At 39.4% G+C, this 17,465-nt stretch overlaps 1 protein-coding gene across 2 annotated transcripts in view; it reads right to left on the minus strand.

Annotated features, from left to right (window-relative positions):
- Nucleotides 1–14,603, minus strand: part of NOX4 (NADPH oxidase 4) — a 101,554-nt gene extending 86,951 nt beyond the window's left edge. Inside the window, exons 1-5 of one of the 2 annotated variants that reach the window (XM_027895817.1) lie at nt 14,505–14,603; nt 13,675–13,770; nt 2,536–2,646; nt 1,477–1,561; nt 740–837 (exon numbers count right to left, since the gene is read on the minus strand). In XM_027895817.1, the coding sequence (XP_027751618.1) occupies nt 740–837; nt 1,477–1,561; nt 2,536–2,646; nt 13,675–13,770; nt 14,505–14,561 (447 nt within the window). In that variant the 5' untranslated portion in view covers nt 14,562–14,603. The remainder of the gene's footprint in view (nt 1–739; nt 838–1,476; nt 1,562–2,535; nt 2,647–13,674; nt 13,771–14,504) is intronic. The other variant, XM_027895818.1, reaches the window with a different exon arrangement.
- Nucleotides 14,604–17,465: the final 2,862 nt, after the last annotated feature.

A 17,465-nucleotide genomic window follows, 5' to 3' on the forward strand; every position in this document is an offset into this window, starting at 1 on the left:
TGCAAATATTTCCTAATGAAACTGGTAGAAAAGAAATGCAGACTTAAGACTAGAATGAATATAAACAAGAGGGAATTTGATTGTAGCCCAAAGAAGAAAGAGTTTTGAACTCTGGTCTCGCTTCTTAAATCTGTAAATATCTTTCCAGTGCCAAATACAGAAGTAAGCACCTGGACAAGGGACTAGGAATCTGATATGGCTGCAAGAGATCTGCACCAAAGTCAAAGAACGTAAACAAACCAAGTATTTTGCAACTAGAAATCAGCTTCCAGCCCAGATCATGCAGATAACCAATTCCACTCTTAGCATATGTACTCACTGCAGCTCAAAAATGCAAAATCTGTTTCAAATCTCACTGCATTCTAAATAGTGGAAATGAGGAATGCATTTTGCCAAAAAGCAGTAGAAATGTCTCATCCTGGCCCACTCAAGGAATAGATAGAATCAGAAAAGAAGCAGGAGAACAAGGTGCAAGGTGAAAGAACTTGATGACTGCATTCTCCATCTCATAATCAAAGAGGAATGAATCCTGCTGCCTTAAACAAAAAGTGCTTAATACATGCTTCGTTGCGAGAAAGAAGTAAAATCCACAGCAATCCACATGATGCAAGTTTTCAGTGCACCAAACAGCAGCACTATATAGATCATAGGACGGATCATACAATGGAACTGATATGAAAATAATCACATATTTAAATTATATGCTTAAAAGCAAAATATGAAAGGACAGCTGGCTCACCTCACCACGATAGTTTGCTGCATTTATGGCCAGAAATTCTTCATTGTAGTTCTCAGAGAAGTTAAGAGCATTCACCAGATGAGCAGCAACATGTAAGACTAAGGAAAAAAAACTGAGTAAAGGTGAGGTCTGTAAACAAGATATGGATGTTCCCCTGAAGTGGTCACCCAGACGCCAAGCTGTAATCCCATTACCTGCATGAGGTACATCAGGGACTAAGGGATTATTTTCCTAAATCAGTTTATAAATATTCATGACAGAAAGCTGTGTGTCTTTTAAGGGTTCTTTTAAAGACTATAGCAATGATTTCCATGCTACAATGCTTCAGCTGAGAGACAATATTCAAAGGTGTCCACCCAAGAATATTCCCTCTTCACTAGATTGGGCAGTCGTCTCCACTGCTCCCTTCCCTACAGTTAAGCCAGTAGTACCCTGCTTCTTCAGTGTAATCCCCTAGGTACACAGAGTCACTTGTAATGGCAGATTTTGACCTGATCTAATATACCTATCCTTCCAGAAATTGGAATTTTAAGGAAAGGCTCAGCATTAGAATGTATGCCCATGTGTTTAAAGCAAAAATGAACCAAAACCCTCACACATCCGAGAAAGCATGTACAATTTAAGACAGGCAAGCACAGAGCAAGACTATCCCCAAATGTACTGCAGAAGAAAAGCCACAAAATAATGCTTCAACGTGCTTCCCAATCACGCTGTCACTCAGCACAGAAAGATCTCACCTGAAAAGATGCATATTGTAACACCACATGTCACATGGAAAGTTTTACTTTTGTCTAGCAGCCTTCTGGTTTTCTTGCTGGCAACCTAATAAGAGAAGAATTCAAGCAATCTCTTATAAAACAAAGCAAAGAAAAAGAATACTAACAGCAACTGCTGCCATATAATAGCAACTTCAGTTTTTGCACCCTTACAAACATAGTACCTAAATTTAAAAACTACTGGATTATGACAAAGAGATGATTTTGAGGATTTAATGAAGAAATTACACTCAGATCTGTATTACATAGATGTCAAGAGCACATAATGTACCTTCTGGCCTTAAAATTTAGGAATTCCACTAATTGTGTAGCATCACTGACTCTTTATCAGAGAAGTACAAAAGAAATGGTATATTTGCATACACATACACATCTATAGGCATCAAATTTTATAGGTATTGTCGCATGATGAACAGAGGTCACAGGTTCAATTTGCAACCATCCAGAAAATGTTCCCCAAAAGCATTACTTACATTTACGTAAAAGCAACCTGTGAATCACAAAGAAGCTAAACTATTGTTTACTGAATAGTGGTTCAGAAAACAAACCCTCTTAGATTTCACAGAAGTTTGTTTTTTCTTTTAATTTCCCATTATAATGAAGGCATCAGGTGGGGTATTTTTATTTAAAGTTCTATCATCTCCAGTAGGATGCTTATGGTCACGCAGAGACAACGTTTTGCTCTGTTGAATTCCACCAGGAAGCAGTAGAGAGGACACAGATGCCTCTAATATAACACTTCAGAAAAGCAGAGTGGCTACAGTTCATCTGGCTAGAGTTCAACAGCAGCTCTCCATCCTTCAAAAATGCACTGAAGAAACCATCCTCACAACAGGCCAAATCAAACCAGACAGTGTCAGCCGTGGCATTGCCCTCAAAGGAGTCATGGATTTCTGATACTTGCACCACATAAGCACATACTGTATAATAACCAGGAATATAACAGATTCTTTTTCTACTACCTTTCAACAGAGACCAGGGCCCTCTTCTCAACTGCAGCACTCTGAGAACAGTACTTACCTTCTGAGATCCCCGCAGGAAGGCCAAGATAACGCGGCACATTGGTAGAAGGACCAGGCAGCAGTTGAGATTGAGGACAGATGCTGAAGCTCTGCTAACACACAATCCTAGCTGAACAAATATTGCAAGAGTTAGATTACAGGGAGAAAGGAATAGCACATGTATCAGTATTCAATCTCTTTTTCTTTGCTGTGAAACCAAACAGTTCCCATGCTTTCTGACTCATCAGAATAGTGGAGTTTCATTATGTTTTATTGTACTGGAAAAACCACTGCACTTACAACATGCTAACCTGCTCTCACAGGGGAGAAAACAGCTCTTACCTTTGCATCAAAAAGCTACTAAAAATAATTCTGTCAACAATAAAGTCATCAAATGACAACTTTCTAATGAAAGAGCCAATATCCCCATCAGTGCTCAAAGTTGCAGGTAACAAAAATATCCAAGACAACAACAAGCATCCACTGAGAAATCACCTGAAAGCTTCAAACAACATAATTAAATAAAAAAGATCAATAAATACTATGAAGACGCTAGACAACCAACTCAGTTTAATGATTTTTCTGGTAAACAAGCCACAAAAAGTTGTAAAAAAATATCGATTCAGTCAAATCAAAATGATCATATTGTTTCAAGGACTGTTACAGAATTGTCACAGAACTCCTCATCCATTCACATTATGCAATGCCATATTTAGACCTAAAGAAAGTGAGTTTTCTTCACTTTAACTACTCAGTAGCTGGGAACTGTAATGAAATCTAATTTCACTAATGCTTTCACTGATATATTTGGAAGTTACATAATTAGAACAAAACCACATGTCAAATAAATGAACAAAGCACACATTCATGTCATAACCCTGTATTTTTAATCTTATTATATTATCTCATTCATTTATGATTTTAAAAAAAGTTAGCATAATGCCATTGTTCTCCTAGTTATAAGATTCAATTACCATTTACTATCTTATATAAAAGATGCTTTTAGAGTGTCAACAGATTTCTGGAAGGATATTTCTTACAATGTTCTCAAAACCCCAGGTTTTTAACTGCTGAAGAAATTAATAAAGTTTTTTAATATTAAAGATAACTCAAATACTGCAGTAGTATGTGAATGAATTGAACAGGTACCAATTAGCTAACAAAAATTACTAAAGATTTATTACTTTTTCAAAATATAACTTTATGTCAAAAAATTAGCATTTGTTATTTTCTCAGTCAAAAAAATTAATCCATGAAACGGCTATTATATTCAGATCTCTGTTATTGAGAGGAAACAAAATTGGAAAGAAACAAAGAGGTTTTATTTATTTGGAAATACATTTTTAAAAAATATTAAAGAAGTCTTGTAATTTCAAAATTTTTAATTAATGTTTTGGTTTTTTACAGACTTACATACATGTCACAGAAATGGATCAATATATAACCTAGTAAAAGCAAACAAAGCAACTGCACTTCAGAATACATTGCAAGATCTCAAGCACAATTGTACGACAGTTTATCAGTACCATAAAACATGGAACCTGCCTACTCCCACAGCTAGTAACATCCGTGTACCCCACCTTCTCTGCAGCACATTTAGGCACAGCACCAGCAGGCAAACAGAAGGTAATGATGTTCATGAAGCACCAAGCTCTTCACTTAAACCCACTCTCTACAACTCCCTGAAAGGAGGTTGTAGCCAGGTGGGGGTTGGTCTCTATCAGTAAGACAAGAGGGAATGGTCTTAAGCTCTGCCAGGGGAGGTTTAGTTTGAATATTAGGACAAAATTCTTTACAGAGAGGGTAATCAGGCATTGGAACGGGCTGCCCAGAGAGATCGTGGATTCTACATCCCTGCAGGTTTTTAGTGCCATAGTCTAGTAACTGAGGTGGTAGCAGATCAAGGGTTGGACCTGATGATCTCAGAGATCCTTTCCAGCCTGGCTGATTCTATGCTTCTATTTCTCTTCTGGCTACTTTACCATTACTTAGTTAGACCTGAGTGCTAGAGACCTCCTCACCAGACACTACCAGCTTCCATAGAACAAATCAGTCATAAGGGCACCTTCTCTCAAAGCTGCCTGTGAGAAGTAGGAGCAATTACCCCAAAAAAATGTGCTCTACCTTGTTCTCTCCCATGTAAATATAGAAAAAAATTCCAGGAACAGATTCCCTCTAACCTACAGAATGATAGAAAATAAGACTAAAATGACATAAGACTTGTCACAAAGTTTTTCCCACTCTCCAGATGTCCCCCACTATTTCTTCTAATGTATTGTTAGTCCTGTTTTTCCTTACATAAAATTTTTCTTGCTTCTCTTTCATCTTTTACTTCACTCTCTGTTCACATGCACAATGAGAAATTATTATTGCTACTCTTCCCCCACAAGCCATGTTCTTCAGACCTTAGATCATCCTCTCCTTCCTGCTCTGGACTCTCCCAGCTGGTCCATACACCAAGCATACTGACCAAAACTGAGCACCAGCTACAACAGCCACAACCTCAGTGACTAAGCTAAGATTTCACCAAATGCTGATGCCACTTCCCACTTTAAAGTATGATGAAAACAAAACCCACAACAGTGAATAACCACAAAAAATATATTTGTCTATCCTTGCCCACTAAAGTAGCTTCAAGTGACTTGTAAATATTTTTATTTATCTATATAAATAATATATTTTTATATTTTTATTTATATATATTTATATATATATTTATATTTATATGAGATAAAATGGCAGTACCCTTCAAATGACTGGAGTTAATGGCAAGTAAAATGTCTCTATAATGTGTTATTTGAATATACAAGACATAATGAAGATATATATGAATATATATCTTCATTAAATCCTCTAAAGGGAAGCTAAAAATGAGCTACACACTTCATGAAAGCAATAACTTCAAAAACATGGTCATTAAAAACATAAGCATTTTTATTAGAGCTTGCTTATGTACTACAGTATTTCAGTGATTACACGAGCATGACTTGAAAAACCTGAGAATTATGTAGAACTAATGTTGTGCAAATGCAAGCAATAAACTGAATAATTTGTGTAGCTCTTAACTAACACCCAAAAAGTGAAAAAAGGTAAAACAGTTTAAAAATTTTAATAATTTCTCTTGTATGACCTGTGTGATCCATCCTCAGTTTCTCAAGAATTTAGATTGTCTGAGTTTAAACAAACTAGGCATGACAACAGTTATCCAAGATTTCCTTTATCAGGCACCACAATTCTTTTCACAAAATCCCAACAAAACAGTCTAGTTTGGAATAGTCTAGAATCAAGACTGTATAGTGTTAAATAAACTAAATAGTTCCTGTGTAAGTTCAAGAAGCTCTTGAACAACACTCTCAGGCATATGGTCTGATTCTTGGGGTATCTTGTGCAGGGCCAAGAGCTGGACTCAACCTTGATGGGTCCCTTCCAACTCAGCGTATTCTAGGATTCTATGATTCTAAATAAAATACCAAACAATTTAACTGGTACAAAAAATATGAATCATCAATGAAGTGTACAAAAAGCTACCCTATTAACCTTCCTTTGGTTTTTGTTATCACTATTTAACAAATAGCAAATATTCATTCACAATGCAAATACTATTAATCCTAATTCAATGCTATCAGCACCTGTACAAAGGATTTAAAAAAAAAAAAAAAAAAGAGCAAGAACAGCAAACGACTTCAAATACACAGTGCACTTCTAGTAAAGTGTGATTCAACTATTGTTACCAATGATTAATGAAAGGTTTTATTCTGAACAAATAAAGTTGGGCAATGTTTGCTGCAACAAGCCCATGAACAATTTGAAAACAATAGTAAATATATTTAGCAATGCTTAGAACCAAAATTCACGCAAGACCAAGAAGAAAAACAGAGTACTAAGTTCACTCTTAATATATATGCAAAAGCTAAAAATATTGCCATGAAACTAATTCTTTCCAAATGGTTTCCAAGTGATCCCCTCCTTAACTTCCTTTGCATTGCCTGGGTGGCATAGTAACAAATTAACATAGTACATTGTTGGATTTTTAAACAATAGTAGAATAAAGGATGATTTTTGCTTTGAGGCAACTCACTGGCCTAGAAGGGAATATATATTCTTATTAATTAGCTAAGGAATGAGAGAAATACAATCCTCTTTTCTTCCTAAAGTTATTATTGTCTTAAGAAAAAGAAGAAAATAGAACTTATTCCATGTAACTAGTACATGACATTTCTGTATGATCAAAAGACAAAAAAATATCCCCAAAATCTCTGCTGGACACTCTTTTATCCAGTTTTACTTATACTGTATTTAAGAATTTGATCACCTCCTTCTCTACTCTGACTACCCAGTGCCCCCTACACTGTTATCCCATTTCACAGAAGGGCAAGGAGGCACAGAAAAACTGAATGATTACTCAAATTCACAGAGTAAATCTGTGGCAAGAATAGTAGGGAACTAGACCATCATCAAACTCAAACCCTAAAAGCTAGGCTAGACTTTTCCTCCAGACAACTGTAAAGCAATCTCCACCTTCTCCAAAGCAGCAGAACAGGCCTCCAGCATGTTAAGTTCTCCAGCTATCCCTATCTGACATACAGTCCCATAGAAATCCAGATACACTTTCGGCTACACTCACATCACATACAAAATAGGACAGAGAAGTAAGGAGTCAGATCTCTTTGGATTTTCTGTATGTTGCTAGCATCAAAGTAAGGGAAATGAGCTTTCCCTCTTAGTTAGGTAAATTATTTCAGTATTAGGTTGACAGGTATAGTAACTTACTGTGTGCCACAGAAATACCACAAAGTTTGTCAGTTATAAACACAGAGATGAAGGTTACTTGCAACTGCTGTGCACAGAAACCTAATGTTCGATACATAGTGGCAAAACATACAGGGAAGCAGAATACAGGGAGACTTCAACGAATCTGTCCTATCTCACTTTTTAAGCCCATCTTGTATGAAATAAATGGTAGAATACTGCAAATCCTTCCACACCTAAAAGTGATGTGATTCTGTTTTTCAAGACTTCACTACCTACAAGCAACAACCCTAACCTAAACAGGTCATGGTGCAGTAGACACACCACACTTAATACTCTCTCTGGAAGCCTTTCTTTGAAATTTTTCAATCTTTTGTGGTTCAGGGCAACTTGAAAGGTTCTGAGAAGACTCATAAGCCACATGCTGCTCTGTAGACACAGGTCACAGACCATCTCTCCAGATCAGTACTGGAGCAGCTAAAAATAGTTATTGTCTTAGGTAGGACAAACTGTGCTATACAACTCACCTTCTTTTGACCCAACTTCCTTTTCTTCATAAAGTACTCCTCATCTTGAGTAACAGAGCACTGATAATCTAAAATGAAGGACAGAACTGAATTGCATGCATAGCAATTATTCCCCTTAGGCCTGTCAAATTTGGCTGCAGATCTAGCAACAAAAACATGAAGCAGCTGAAAGGTAGTGGAAGCCTACTAGAGCATGTGAAAACTTCTACAAAGTTTGACTTGGTAGAAGATGGTTCCTGAAGATGGAAGGTTTCAAGGATGGACTCTGTAAATCACAATCTCATGTACTGTAACCCTCTAGAAATTATTTTAAGACTACATGGTGCAATATTTTTTAATCACATTTTAAAAAAAGAAATAAAAAAAACCCCACCTCTCTACACAAATAATTTAACAGCAGCCCGATTCTCTATGCTAATTCAACTTTTCAGTCTTCTGCTTGAATATAGGAATCAGAAGGTGGATATATTATAGGAAGAGAGAAACACCAGGAGTGGACAATGGTAATATTTTTAGCTCTTAAGGCATGGAACATCTTTCCTGCACTACTGAGAATCAATATTCTCACTGCTCACTTATAACTCACCACACACATTCTTTGAAGGTTTTCCTTCTCTTTCTGTCTACAGGTTTAGGTCATGTTCCCATTTTATATGCAGTGCCTTTGTGTAGGATGTACTCCTTCTGCTTAAATCAATCATTCAAATTGAAGAACGCAACTAACTTAATCTTGAATTCAGTAACAGATTTCCACTTCTCTGATAATCTCCAAGCGAAGTGTATTCACCTACAGGACTTCAGACCAGATGTTCATCTTTATTAATCTAATAATCAGTTACTTTAATGTCAGAATCCTCACCTCAGGACTGACAATTTAAAAAAATACTTGCCAGTGTTGCTGAGTTACAGCTTTCTTTTTGTGCCAGGCAGAACGATGCACAAAGAATGGAAGGGATCTCAAGCTATCTTCACAATTTGAGTGTTCCAGATCATCCTTCTCCTATAGCAACACCATGAAGTGTGACAGTGTTTTATATATAATTAGTAACAAGAGCTTAAACAATGATCCTGCTAGATGCAGCATTATCTAAACTCCACAAATTTGGTCATGAAACAAGGGATTAAGTGGACTCAAGTACCTCCAAGAGATTCCCACACTGTAAGTCATGGCCAAAGCAGGAAGTTGCTTCCTGAGTCATAGTCACACCAAAGTGATGCAATGTCTGCTACTAAGGGCTCCCTTTATGTTGAACTGTTTTCCCTTATCATAACACAGTAGGTAATATCATCTATGAAACCAATCTTCTGCAGCTATTTTATTTCAAGACCTGCCATTGTTAGATTAGCATGGAAAATCTGCAGTAATACATAATATCATGAACAATTAAGCAAAGAAACACTTTGACCATAATTCAGCTCTATTTTACATAGAGTATGGTGCCATGATCATCTTAGAATGAGGAGCAATGATGAAAACAAGACTATTTTTAACATATGTCTACATGATTAAGAAGTAAAAACTTCAGTTACTCATTTGAGATGTACCTCTGCTAATTGAACCTGCACTACCGACAGTTTTCACAAGAAGTTCTGCAAACACAGAAGAACTTAATAATATATAATATGTGTCCTTCACTGGATTATTGCCACTTGAACTTGAAAAATAAAAAGCAAGCAAATAGAAGAGGTATATGGTGCAAAATTCAAGTTCATCTCTGGCTACAGCTGAGAACAAATCTCATTAATGATGCTGAAATGTGGGCTGTGGAGGACAAAGGGTTGAAGGAAAAATGTTTTGGCAAATAAAAAAAATCTAGAATGAGGCAAAGAGAATGCAGGAAGAGATTTACTTGCAAATTCAAGGGGACTATCAAGATAAAGTCTTGTAACACCCTCTGCCTTCACTAGGGAATTCTGTATAAATTTCTATATATAAAGCTTCCATAGCAACATAAATCTATCATTAGACATTTTTGCTACATGTAACACTCTAAATAGCCTGATTAAAAGACAACTAAATCACAAAAACACACGGAATTGGGGAAAATAAGGAATCAAGATATACAACTCCCTCCATTGTGGAGGGTAAGCATGCTGCAGTGTGGTTGCATAACCATCTATGAAAGCAGAATTTGACCTCAACTAATAAAATCCCTATTGTTATAATAAACTAGCAAGGAGAGACATGAAAGTTATTGGAACATCCAGTATTATAAGCAGTATACAAAGACGACAAATGCTATGTACAATACTGCACAGTAAGAAGGCAGCAACTGCAGAGAAAAAAAGTGAGGCATCACTTTTCCTTTTCAATCCCATTTTCAGTTATTCAATCTTTCCTCAAAGAGATCCTTCTGACAATGCATTTTCTTCACTTTGGTCTGAAACTCAGAAAGTTATCTCTTGCATTAACATTTGACTACATTACAGTTATTTGAGCAGGGACAAGAGAGGGAACAGGAAGAGACCTGTGCCATTACAAAATGAGCCCAAAGCTCTTCCTGTTCATGGGGAACACAAGCAACAAGGAAAAGGTATTTCATTTAATGCTGTTAAAAGCAAGACTTGAGTTCTATAAAGCCAGTATCAAAATTAGCACTGAAGTTTTTGGTCAGGTGCAAGCCAAGCTAGTCTGAAAGGAGAAATCCTAAAGTCTGTAAATAAATTAATCTAGACAATTTCTCTGACTAAGCAGATGCAAAACCTCCAAAAACAAAGATTCTGGAGTCATGTAATTTATGACTCTTCCTTTCTTGTAACTCATGCCAAATACAGGTTGTAGTATCTATCATGAACATGAAGATGAGAATATTCCTTTCCTCTTTGCCACACTCTTTGATAAGAAATCCATGTCTGTTGGGTATTTCTTCAAAGGCTTCTCTTCTTTAAGCAATAGAAGACCACAAGTTAATATTAATCAAATTATAAAACATTGAGATTCGTTATCTCAATCATATTCCTGAACCAGTGGCAATGAATGCATTAATACAGTAAGAATACGACCTGAAGCATTGCAAGCAATTCAGTATCCAATAGTATCCATCAAAGCAAAAGTACCGGAAAGGGTTTAAAATCCACTAGGTTCTAGTGAACTTTCACTGCAAGCATTATATAATCACAGAATTATTCTGGCTGGAAGGGACCTTGTGATGTCTCTATTCAAACCTCCTGCTCTAAGCATGTTTAACATCAAACTCAGATTAAGTCTGCTCAGAGTTTTTTGCCCAACTGGGTTTTAAAAACATCCAGGTATGGAGATTTCACAGTGAAGAGTTCATGGTCTCATCAACAGGACTCAAACTGAGCAAAGTAGAGATATTTGACACAATAAATTTACCCACTAAGTTTTGCAGTACATAATAGTCCAATTAACTTCCTTCTAGCACATTAGTGCCTTTGATTTATTTGTTCTCTTTGCACTTCCAGGACACAACCATGTTCTTAGCACCTTTTTACAGGTATAGAATTAAGGATCAGAAAAATTGTCATTGAAGTGAAAGTTAGGTACCTAAACAATTTTAAAATCCTGTGCTAAGTATTTTGTTCAACATTGCAGAGAAAGCAATTGGAAAAGAGTAAAACTGAGCCTTGTTTTTCTGTAGATAGCTGAAGTAGATCACTCCAGTGAATGAAAGACTAACCTCATCCTTTCTCCTTCTTCACATCAGAAAGATATGGCATGAAAACACTGAGTTGAATATATTCAAGATATTCAATTCAAGGTCTCATTTCATATCACAATCTAATCTCCTACAGAAACTCTTCCTGTTCACCATTCTGTTACTTAGTAAACAAAGTTACCTGTGGTAAATCTTTCAGTGCTGCAAGTGCAAAAGATCCTTAGGAAATTTTAGGCTATTGTAGCATACAAAGTAAGAGGAAAAAAAATTCCTTAGCAGACCTCACTGAAAAAAAGAGCAACTTTTTTTTATTCAAAAATTGCCATTTCTTTTTGGCATTTTTTGTTTACTGGCTGGAAAAAGGACTCACTTGTCATGAAAGTATCTAAAAAAGAGTGGTTACACAAACCAACAGAGAGGAAGAAAAGGGGCAAAAATCCCTCTGGAAGGTAATAGCAGCTGTAGTATAGATATGCATATGCCCTCTCCTGAAGAAACTAAATTGAGTTCAGTTTTCCCAACCCCTGCAAAATAATGTGTGATTAATACACAGATACAAATACACTGAAGAGAAGGGAGAAAGCTAACTTCAGGTTCTACTGATGATATTTAGAGAAACTGTCAAAAGTGAATTGCAAGAACATTTTACAGTCTTTAATATTTTCAAAATTTTAAAGTTAGTTTCAGAACTTTGACCAAAGCTTTTCCCTTTCCACCTCATTTTAGAATGTCTCCAAATTTCTGTGGTTCTTTTTTCACACAGTTACAGACACAGTTAGACAAACTCAAAAGCATAACCTCCTGGTCCTCATCTCCTGACCCAAACAAGGAATCTGTTGCCTGAATCATCTCAAAGGTTCGGCACACACATTAAATTACTTTGTATGCATTCTCCATTTTGGCGTATAAGAAAACAAACAAACAAACAAAAGACCAGATGATGAGTTGGTACAAGGCAGACAAGTCATCTGAATTGAGAAAAACTTGCTGATTGATACCAGCTGACAATCTGTCCCAACACGTTACCCAAGAGGATTTGCTTTACAAACAACCCACTTGCTCTGCCAGGAATAAACACAGTTTCAAATGGATACACTGGGCTGCAGAGCCCTTAGATATTAAGATAAAAGTAAACATATTTCCATGCTTTTTCTGACAAGAAAACCATCACTGTGAAGGATTTAAGTATTTCATTCCCTTCTCTTTTGCACTACTTTTTCTAAGATTCATTTTTGAACACATCTGAATCAACCATAAGGAGAAAGAAGAAAAAGAGAATTTTATCAAGTCAACTTACTTTCAAGCAAGATCACAAAACCTTATGGAACTGGCTAGCTATGGCAATGACATCAACCATGTGAAAATATATACCCTGGATCTACAAAAAATAAAACCCAGAAACTTTGCAGCAGGTTAGGATTAATATCATCTGTGCTTTAATCCCATGACAATTTTCCATTGAAATCCATTCCTGAGTATGACACAGTGTTACAAAGCATCGTCTTATTCAGCCACTTTTTCCTGGATTCTCAAATTCTGAGAAACCCTTAAGCATTTTCCAGAAAGTTGTTAACTCTCAGTCTATCCCTTTGGATAGAAGTGGTTTTCAGACAATTGAAATGGTGTTGCTGTGAATAACTTCCCAAGAGAGACCAGTATCCACCTTCTCCAAGTTATCTTTTTGGGTTCATCTGTTGGTGATGGTTATTGCCCTTGCTAAATCAAATTACTCAAATTCCCATTAAACCATTCAGAATCCAAGAATTTATTATTAGAAAACAAAACTAAAATTATGTAGATTACAGTGATTTACATAGAACAGAGGATCTATGAGAATAACAAAGACTTAAAAGAACTAACACTCCTTCAGCAAATACGCATAATACAATGGATTAGAAAGAATTTGCCACCATGAGCCCACAGATTGGCTAATGTTTTGATGATGAAAAGTGGAGCTCCAGTCATTTGTTGGACATGTTTGTGTTCCTATGAGCCTGTCTGCAGCTGGGAACACTGGGAAGGAGAAGAGGGGGAAGAATAGCTGTCCCACACTTGAGTGGTTCTTTTTCTTCTCAGCAGTGTTCACTTTCTACTCCTAAGAAACTGTCAGAAGTATCCCAGTAACTTCTTACTTGATCTTTTCCCACTTTGAAGAGTCAACAGACAGTTTGTGTCATCCTTGATTAGCAAATGCATTCTGCCCCTTTCCCATCTCCCAGCATCCCAATTTCCAGGTCAAAAAGTAATGTCCGGGTCACTCACCCCTAACATCTGATGCAAATAATAATACTGCAGCCCTTGATAATAGAGCAGGAAGGTTTTCCAGAAGAGCCATACATTGAGGGAGAGCCAGAAAAACTGAAAAGAAACAGAAACAAGAGAATGTAAGCGAAAGTTACGTGTGCAAACTTCCGTGTTAATTTCATTCATAAAACTCACAGGTCTGTAGTATATGTAAATGGAATGGGAAAACAAGCTTCAAGCACTTAGCATGAAGACACTTTAAAATATTAAAAGGAATAGCCTCCCCGTGTGAAATTCTTACTTTCCCCGAACTTCACAAAACTTTGTGTGTTAAGACAATCGAGAGCTGGCGGAGCCCCCGCACACAAGACGCTACCCCAAATCTTCAGTTGCATATTGCAGCTAAAATACTCACGGAAAAAAACACAGCAACAAAGAGACAAAGGAAGGAAGAACTTGACCTCCAAGAAGCTGCAACTTCTCCCTCAAACTTTCCCAAAGAGAGCCTAACAAAGAGCGCGCAACGTGTGCCGAGCCAGCCGGGCACGGACGCCCGGGCTGCCCCGGGCCGTGGCACCCGCGGGCACCCCTGACAGCCGCGCACCGGGACAAGCACGGAGCGCATCCCACCCACCGCCCGCCCGGGCACCGGCATCCCGCGGGCGCCCTGCCCCAGCCGAGCCCCACGGCGGGCGCGGCAGCACCTCCCGCAGCCCCGGACCCGCAGTGCCCGCCGAGCCGGTTGCTACTCGGGTCGGCCCCGCCGCCTGCAGCTGCCCCGCGGCCACTCCTGAGTCTCCTCCGCGGGGCAGCCCCGCTGAGGGGAACCCCCCCGGGGCCACCCTCACCAGAAAGAGGTGCTTGCTCCCCTCGTTGGCCAGCCAGCTCCTCCAGGACAGCGCCATGGTGCGGGACGCCCGTGGGGCAGCACCGACGGCTAGGGGGGCTCCGGGCGAGCGGGCGAACTCTCCTTTTCTGCCGGGCCGGGACGCCCTCCCCTCTCCCCACCCCTCACCCCCCGCCCTGTCTTCCGGCAGCCGGGGCGTTGCGCTCCGGCCCCGCTGCACCGCCCTCCAGCCCCCTGGCCCCGGCCCGGGCTGGCCGTGCTGCCCCTTTGTCCGTCCCGGGCGCTTCCCGGGCGCGGCGCTGCCCCGGCACTGCAGCGCAGCCGGACGGGAAGAGGGGCCTTGGCGAGGACCACCCCCGAAGAGCCTGCCCTGCCAAGGAACGGTGTGGCCGCTTCCTCGCATCCCCCCACCTTGGAAAGCGGGTTTTCCCCACGGAGAATCCCGTCCGTGGGGGTCCCCCTTGCCCCAACCCTCCCGGCATCCCCAGCCCGGCTGAAATATGATACAGAAAGCAGGAGGGAGTTAGGAAGCAGCCGTGCATGCAACTGCTCTGCAGTTCTGGTAAAACAAAGAGGTTGTCCAAGAAACTACTGTTCGGTCAGTACATGAGGCCCTCGAAAGCTGGAAAGGGGACGGGAGTCTGATCCTGCTCCATCAGGTGTCCCTGGAGCACACTGGAAGAGGCCAGCTCCTGTGTGCAGGCACAGCGGGTGTGCAATCGAGCTGCAGCCAGGAAAAAGAAGCTATGGGCACCTCTACATTCACAGTGTCTCGAATTCAGACTGATAGGCGTTGCAATAAGTCTGCACTTAATGGTGGTCTTCATGTTTGGTTTGGGTTTGGGTTTGTTTTTGTTTGTTTGTTTGTTTGTTATTTTAAGTCAAAGTTGCACCAGATACTGACTTTTATATTAAGAAAAAGCTTTAAAAAACTTGCTTGTTGCTAGCAGCTTTCAAACACAACACCCTGGTTAGTCACAGGTGAGCTCCACTTTAAACCAGGCATTGTGGTGCACACACTGCTCCTTGAGATAGCAGCAATGACAGCTGGCAGCAGAGCAAGGCTGGTTTTCTGGGAGATGCCAAGTCCAAGGAACAGTGATGAGAAGTCTCATCCATTCCAGGTTGAGCTGGCTGTCTTTCTCTTATGACAGAAAATTGACAATTTTTGTGCTCCTCGTGAGCCACATACTAAGGGTCCAGAGAAAAAAATGGAAGGAAGCAAAGTACAATCTTTCTCCAGTTCCGTATAAAGAGGAAGGAGTGTCTGACCCATACGTGGACCTGGCAGTAAAGAGTACAAGTGGGGCATGGCTCCTGTAAACTCAGTTGAGAGTAGTTTGGCTGCAGCAGGACTGCTGTATCAAACGAAGTGGCAGGATTTCTGTGGCTGTATGAAGTGCTAGGTGAAGTTTTGAAACAGCAGGGTAGAAGATTACAGCTATTTTATGTCATTAAATGACACTAAAAGGAGAGCTAGTGAAGGGTTAAATACATATTTTGCATTTAAGACTCAACAGAACCATAGTTTGATGCCAAAGCAGCACTAACAGCAACAGCAATAGTACAGTTTATTTATCTTGTTTGCTATTTCCATTCATATTCTTGTTCCAGTTGTAGTGCAAAGAAAATGAAAACTCCTTACAGAGAAACAGATGATGAAACTTCTGTAGATAAGCATGTCAAAGCTGGAATGACAGAAAATAAAACTTATAGGATATGTCAGACCTAATAACATGGGACCTCAGCCAAAGCTGAAGCTGCAACAAGCACAAACAAAACAAAAATAATTTGCCCATCCTATGTTTGCCCATTAGAAATGTCTCTGAAAAATCAGCTTGTGCAGGATTTGACTGCCCACTCATATGCAGCTGATGACTCATGAGCCAGCACTTAACTGCTCTGCTCACTTATGGAGTGCTAGAAGGCATGTGGAGTATATGACTCATGTTCCAGTCGACACTGGATCCTACATCATATCTAGGTACAGAGCAAAGAATGTGTTTTTGTAGAAAACATCCCTATTTTCTTTCTCCCTGGAAACAGCCAAGGACTTTGAATCATTATCCCAAGAAGAGTCTGGCAGAGACCAGTGCCATGCTAATGCATATACATTCTTCTTCCATAGAAAAGGATGAGTTTGCAAGTGCCTAAATCATGCCTTCCCTGGGATCTCTGGAAGTTCTCTGTCTTCGTTCTCTGTTTTAAACCATCCCAGATGTATATGAGCATGTGTTTCAAACTTCCTGGTAAGAGCACTCAGAAATGGCCACACATGCTAATTATAGTCCAAATAATTAAGAAAGGTATAATTTGACTCTCAAACATCATTTGAGCACCAGCTCATCTCTTCTCTGCTTTGTTAACATCTCTCCTCTCATTATGACAGTCCTTGTACTTTGTCCCACCAACTGGATGGAGCACTGTCAAGATAGGCAGCTCCTAGAGACTGAGCATATCGTTTCTCTGATAATGTCACTTCTACTGCGTCAGCAAAGTCACCCTGACTGCACAGTCACCTTCCAGGTCTACTTGCCATCAACATCCACTACACTGAGATCTACTCTCACAGAGCTTATTTAGGTACTCTACAGCACTTTGCTGAGTGATGTAGTTAAAATTACAGACCTAAAAAACATTAAAAAACTTAAAAGTTTTCTAATGCTAGAATTCTGCTTATCTACCTCAGAGTGATCCAGAGTCAAATCACATCTCCATCTGTCAGCATATCGTGACCATCCTGCAAGTTCTTGCAGTGACTGCCTGTGTTGTGAGCACAACACTGTGTCCTTCCAGTCTGGGGAGTGGTCCAGGCACCTCATCTTCTGCTCTGTTGCAATCTAGGTTTAGGCAGACGGGCCATTAATTTCTACATACATGCCTCAGGGGATTGGTCCAGTATGCCTTCTCAGAATATTTACCCTCAGTACTGAGATCATGGGAGGAGAAGAAGGAAATGTTG

The sequence above is a fragment of the Empidonax traillii genome, unplaced genomic scaffold (assembly GCF_003031625.1).
Source record: "Empidonax traillii isolate 1590-97213 ecotype Southwest subspecies unplaced genomic scaffold, ASM303162v1 scaffold471:size1368335, whole genome shotgun sequence".
Taxonomy (NCBI): Eukaryota; Metazoa; Chordata; class Aves; order Passeriformes; family Tyrannidae; genus Empidonax; species Empidonax traillii.